A 6,824-nucleotide genomic window follows, 5' to 3' on the forward strand; every position below is an offset into this window, starting at 1 on the left:
AAGTTCAAATAGAGTTATTTTACAAATTTACTATAACTATATAATCAATAATCTTAATGCATTTTATTAAATTCAAATAATAATTATTAAAATATAATAATAATAGCTCTTAAATCAGTAATAAATAATATTAATTTATTTATTAATAATCAAAAATTACTAAAACTAACAATATATATTTTAATCAACATTAATAATACTATAAATTATAAATTAAAAAAATTATATTTTAATTTTTTAAAATAAAATAATAAAAAATAGTAATAATTTAAATCGTAATTCATAAACGTTTTAGGCCTGTCGGCCGACTTTGTCAAGCCACAACAACACCACTATTGCAACAGTAACATCATATTGCCTTACGATAGTACCTACTGCTATGATAACAATAGGTTTCCATATGACCTGCAGAATGCAGTCGTGGGTGGGGTGGGGATTTGTTGCCCCTACCCCCCTTCAAACCATTTTCCAATTATTACTGTTGAACTTTTTAATTATAAACAAATAAAAATAATGCCCTCCCCAATATAAATCACATTTTTATATATAATTTAATTATGACAGTAATTATTAATTATTGTAGTATATATATATATATATATATATATATATATATATATATATATATATATATATAATAGATCCGATAGGAAGAATAATCGCAACCAATCAAACTTGCAATCTAAATTATGGGTTTCCTTTCCAAACCCCATCTCGATTTCAATCAATCCCATTACGAATCACCGAATTTCTCAAACAAGGGTTTCCAATTTAATTTTGTTCACAAATGTTTTCAAAGAATAGTAAATTTTAACACAAGGGTTTCAACCTGAATAAATTCTAAAAATAGATCCATAACAAACACAAAGAAAATAGAGAAATTTCGAAGGGAAACTTCTGTGCAAATCTCAACAACATACTACCTCTATCTGATGCTAAGAGATGAATGCTTGGAGCTTACATGAAATTCTTGTCTTCTTGAAAACCCTCTTTCTCGAAATTTGCTCCTCCAAATCTATGCGTAAGGAGAAATGAGCTCTTATTTCTTAATAAAGAGCTTTATCCTTTAGGGTTTCGGTTTTGCAAACATGTAAACCCCCTTTGTTTATTATTTTAATTTATTTTAATTTCATGCAACTTTTTGCATTTTTAATTAAAATAAACTTTATTTAATTTTATCCTTTCTCTTTTATTAAATCTCAAGACATCTTTAATAATATATTTATCAATTTAACTAATAATAATGTTTAGAGCTTATTATAAAAATGAAACTCTTAAATAAATTATTAAAAATTTAATAAATATAATTACGCCAAAATTAGAACTTTATTTAAATCTTTTAAATTTAATTCTTCTATTTAATTAATTTATCAATTAGTTAAATATAATTAAATATTGATTTTTCTTTATAAATTTTTTAATTAAATTAAATCATTAAATAATCTTTTTATTTGATTTAATTTTAGTTGAAAATCACAACAGACCCACAAAACTAAGAAAACTCATTTTAAAGACAAAGTACTAAATCAAACTTATGGGTCAAAATCTTGAATTCACGTCATTTGATGAATTCAAAAAGGTAAATAACTCATATACTTGTACTACTTTTGTCCTACTTTCTAGGAAAATTGGCTTAGGTTTAGGATTTGGACTTAAGAACTATCTCCCCTCTTTACCATTGAGATACTACTATAGGGCACACTTATCTTGGCAATTTAGGAAAGTCAATGTCTGGTACCTACAATCTACATAAAAGCCAAGCACATGCATATACATATAGATCTAAACTAAACAGGTGATGGTGGGGAGTGGTGCATCTTGTAGATCCCGACTAGCAAGTGACTACGACTCCCTCCCTCAAAGACATCAGAAATGTCAAACCATAAAGTAAAACATACAAGTACACCATACACATGTAAGTATGGGGTAAGTAACCATAGAAACTGCATAAAATCATCCATCTATTTATCATCATGAGATAACTGAAAATCACTATATGAACACACATGTATCATCATCGAAAGAATAATCATGAACTCGTGAAATAACTGAGTATCAAGTAGCTCATCAAATATATAAAGTAGGTATGAAATTTCATCTAATCAAATCTGGTAACCAAGTACCGCTAATCATAAAACATAACCATAAAGTTGACCTAAAAGAATTCAATAATAAAACATGAAAAGTGAACTAGTTTTTGCTCCTAAGGGCTTAGGATTTTGCATTCATAATACTTCAAGAACTCATGAAAATATTTGTGCTCCGTCTTGGTATCCTTTACCATTGATAGTTGGATTTGAATTACAAATTGTATGTTGAGGAAGAAGCTTAGGCAAGTAGCATATGAACATATTAAAAAATGATGTTCAACAATCTACCATCCAAGTGATATGTTGATTCTAATGAGATGTGCATTAAATGCGACATCATTATTCTTCCTGGGAATCATGTACATCTCGTACTAGCCTACATGTAGAAGATAAAATGACTAATGCAACAAGGAAAGGGCACCTATGTGGAGTTAAAATATGGATTGGGACCCACTAGTCACTTGGTCACCCACATACCTAAACTTACAACTAGTGGTCAAGATTTTTGGACTTCCTAAAACTTCATACCAAGTGACCAGTAATGCTCACACACATTGGGAGATCACAAACTTGAGGAACATTGTAACTTTGTGACTAGCTCACAAGAAACCCAGCCGGATTGATGATAATTAGAGAAGGCCTAAAAACCAATATAAATGACCAAACCTTTTTGAGCGGGATCTTAGAAAAATGGAAGTGCAACTAAGCATTTTTTTTCTTTTTGATTATTCTAATCTATGAAATGGATCAAAAATGTGGCAGATAAAAATATTAGAGAGACTAATTCAAGGTTGTTGTATAAATCATAAAGTTCGTGCTTTTAAAGTGAGCAATGATCTTGAAGATTATTTTCATAAAAATAAGTTTCTCTAGAAAATTGATGTTAATGTCATGAAAATAATGTCATAACTCTTTTTGGCTTGTTCCTTATTGTCTTAAACCTAAAAAATAAAGCCCATATCTCTTTTTTTTATTTGATTCATTTGTACTTTACAAAACTAAAAAAAAATTACTTTGAAATTTACAAAACAAAAAATATTTTATTAATAATCTCTTCCAACAAGTAACTATAACGATTGATAACATTTTACAAACTAACGGCCCTACTCGCCAACTAATCAGAAACTTCTACTTAGATCTATCTTACTATAATTTTTTTATTAAAATATCATTTTTCCTATAGAATAAAATAATAATAATCTGTCATCTCCCTTCTAGAAGGGCTGCCTTGAAAAAATGTGTTTTATACAGAAGCCCATTTGATATATATATATATATATATATATATGCCGTCCCATTCGTAGCGGGATTCTCAAAGCCCGTTCTATACATACACAGAAAAATCCAGAGCCATTACACTCATCACGCATGGCCATCCATTCTCATTCATGATTTGATTTGTCTCAGATGCAAACAAATTAGTTTAACAACAAATCTGTATTTAGGAGTTTGTTAGACGAGCTCCAGATTATAGTGCCTGTTTTTTCTGGCTTGTGGGAAAACTTAAATGTTCGAAATTTAGTTCATTAATTGCAGAATCCCTGTGTTTCTGAAGAGGTACTCGTTTAATTCCGTTAAATGTTAGAGTTTTCTGAGGTTTTCCCCAATTTACTATGTCATATTAGAGCTTAAAACCTCCCAACGTTCAAATTCTTGTGAGCGCAGAGTTCTTGCTTTCAAATTTTACTTGCTGAAAGTTTCGAAATTTAGCTCATTAATTACAGAATCCCCGTGTTTCTGTTGAGGTACACATATAATTCTTTTTAAGGTTGGAATTTTTCATAGATTTAGTATGTAAGATTAGCTTTTGAGACCTGGCAAGTTCAAATTTTTGTGAACGTATATTTCTTGCTTTGAGATTTTAGGTACTAAAACTTTCAACATTTAGCTTGTTGATTACAGAATCTGTGTATTTTTTGCGAGGTACTCATTTAATTCTGTTAAGTTTAGAGTTTTCATAGTTTGTCGCCAATTTTCTGCTTCAGAGTAGCCTTTTAAACCTGCCAAAGTTCGAATTTTGGTGAGCCCAGAGTTCTTGGTTCAAAATTTGAGTTTTTCATAGATTTACTGTGTCAGATTAGCGTTTGAGACATGGAAAAGTTCAAATTATTTTGCACACATATTTCTTGCTTTAAGGTTTTAGTTACTAAAAGTTGCAACATTAGCTCCTTGATTGCAGAATCTCTGTATTTTTTTGTGAGGTACTCATTTAATTCTTTGAAGTGTCGGAGTTTTCATAGTTTGTTTCCAATTTCCCGTGTCGGATTAGCCTTTGAAACCTGCCAAAGTTCAAATTTTTGTGATTACAGAGTTCTTGCTTTAAGATTTGACTTACACAATTTAAATGTTTTTTTTGAATTGTGAATACAGATGGAGTGAGATCTCTGTCCATTGCCAGAATGCCGATCTACAATGCAAGACGGCTTTCGAGACTGACAGGGATTTCTCTTTCTCAGTCCATGACTACAGCCGATGAGATCGGCAAAAACGAGAAGCAAAAGCAGGAGAAACTGAAAGGTTCAGGGATCAAATCCGAGGAGGTGAATAAGAAAGTAGAAAGCGGATTACCTGCATGCTGCTCTAAGGGCAATGGTTTCATCAGATCCACAAGAAGCATCAAGTCCAGGCCCAGATCTGTCTCACCTCCCAAGAATAGGGTCTCATATGATTGGGAAGAGTTCTCTTCTATAGAGGTATCATTTAATCAAACCATATCTATAGTTTCTTTCTTTTAAAAAAGGACTAGGATTCAGAATATAGAAAGGTTTAGATCATAAGTTGGTGTCAGTTTTTGAAAGTTAGTTTTCTCTAGAGTTCATTACTAAAGGAAAACTGTTATGTATTTTGCTAGATGTTTTGGATCATATTTTGCAATTCATTATTAGAAAGAGGGAAAATATGCATGAATTGTTTGTAATCAACGTATCAGTTATTCTTAAATATCATGATTGAACTGAATTGGAAAAAGGGTTTCACAAGGATCTGGAAATCTTGTTTAGAAGAATGGTTATACCACACTCCATGACCCACTATCAGATTGTGTGCTGATTTTTTTGCACATGTTGTGATCTATTATCAGATTGCGTGCCACTGTTTTGCATCCATGTTTCAGATCATGGGCTGTAACCTCTAGTCAGAGTATTAGAATACTAACAGACAATTTATAACACAATCTAATCCAGAAACAATTATAACGACTAAAACTTTGTGTTACGTGGTGATTCATGAACAGAGAGAAGAAGAGCGAGGTGACAGTAAAAATGACAACAATGATGAGTTGTCAAGGAAGCAGAGAACATCAAGGAGGTGGCATCTGAGGGATTTGTTATACAGAAGCAAAAGTGAGGGCAGCAGTCAAAGAAAGGAGAGGGAGAGGGAGAGGCTGTTTTCACCATCACCAGACCTTCCTCCAGCAGGACCATCAAAGAACAAAAACAAGGCAGATCAGTCAGGAGCAGGAAAAGCCATTAATGGAGGTCCAAGTCCAGCAAGAGCCAAGTTAAGCAGTCCTTGTGCTTCTATTAAAGCCAAGTTAACCACTCCTCCTGTTTCTCCTAATCAGAGTCCTAAAAACAATAAGAGTTTAGTGACAAAGAATGGAGGAGCAAGGTCTAGCCATGAGTTGTATTATCAGATAAACAGAGCTCAGGCTGAGGAGATGAAAAGAAGATCATTCCTGCCATACAGACAGGCCTTGCTGGGTTGCATGGGGCCCTTTCCTAGCATAGCTAGCAACCAGCATACCATGCAGCCTTCTACTTGTTAATTCTCCTCCCTTTTTGAAAAATTGAGTCAAAGATTAAATTATTATTTAGAGAATTAATTTAAGTTGATGAGATGGGTTTATAAGTCCCATGGCCAAAAATGGTCTATAGTAAATATGTAGTAGTTTTTGAGTGCAGATGATGTTTAAGCTGAGCCTTTGTGCATGATTAAGGTCAAAGAGCTCCGGAATTTTATTATTTTAATAAAATAAAGGTTCAACATTTTTCCTATAGTCTTTCTGCTTAAGAATCAAGAATTGATGGGTATCAATTTGGCCAAATTTGACATTGGAGAGCTTAATTTATTGTCTATTGTGACATTGGAGAGCTTAATTTATTGTCTATTGTATATTTTTTTAGATATTGAATATATATATGACCATGTTACAACATAATATATGTTGATTTAATATATTTGTGCAAGCTATAATTTAGCACTTTTGGGTAATTTTTAAAATTATTGTTAAAGTGATTATAATTATTCATAATTATTCTATAAGTTATATATAAATTTTTTTGTAAAAAATAAAATATTTAATATTTATTTTATTTTAAAAATATTTTAGAATATTTTAATTTATTTAAATGTTGATCTATTTATAGAAGTTTATAAATATAGAAAAATCTGGGTCTATAAGCAATATAATAGATAGAATGTAAGAATACAAAGCAATTATAAATAGTTTTTAAATTTTTATTTCAAAATTCTATTATAATTTTGAGTTAATGTATTTTTAATCAATATTGAATGAAGTATGGTTATAATATGTAAGATGATTTTTTTAATATTAAATTTATGTGCATGTATTTTATTATTATTATTAATAATATAAATAATATATTAAAAACATATTAGAAAATCTAATTAAAAAAATATATGATATATGTTAATGCTTATTTATAATTTTAAATGAAAATATTTAAAATTTTAATTTAACTAAATATCAATTTTAATTTTAAATTTAAATTT

At 30.2% G+C, this 6,824-nt stretch overlaps 1 protein-coding gene across 1 annotated transcript; it reads left to right on the top strand.

The window, feature by feature from the left end:
• The first annotated feature begins 3,474 nt into the window (after positions 1–3,474).
• On the top strand, positions 3,475–6,087 carry LOC149571831 (uncharacterized). Its single transcript, XM_089810015.1, has 3 exons — positions 3,475–3,647; positions 4,461–4,783; positions 5,323–6,087. The coding sequence occupies exons 2-3, from the start codon at positions 4,490–4,492 to the stop codon at positions 5,854–5,856; spliced, it is 828 nt and encodes a 275-aa protein (XP_089666141.1). The 5' UTR covers positions 3,475–3,647; positions 4,461–4,489; the 3' UTR covers positions 5,857–6,087.
• Positions 6,088–6,824: the final 737 nt, after the last annotated feature.

This window comes from Cupressus sempervirens, chromosome 2, assembly GCF_028749045.1.
Source record: "Cupressus sempervirens isolate cs-2001-9-10 chromosome 2, ASM2874904v1, whole genome shotgun sequence".
Taxonomy (NCBI): domain Eukaryota; kingdom Viridiplantae; phylum Streptophyta; class Pinopsida; order Cupressales; family Cupressaceae; genus Cupressus; species Cupressus sempervirens.

What these genes read in the sequence shown, in the direction of transcription:
- LOC149571831 (XM_089810015.1), top strand. Translation starts at nt 4,490, where the DNA reads ATGCCGATCTACAATGCAAGACGGCTTTCGAGACTGACAGGGATTTCT. An exon ending in AAGAGTTCTCTTCTATAGAG is followed by an intron (nt 4,784 to 5,322) that starts GTATCATTTAAT and finishes ATTCATGAACAG; the next exon opens with AGAGAAGAAGAGCGAGGTGA.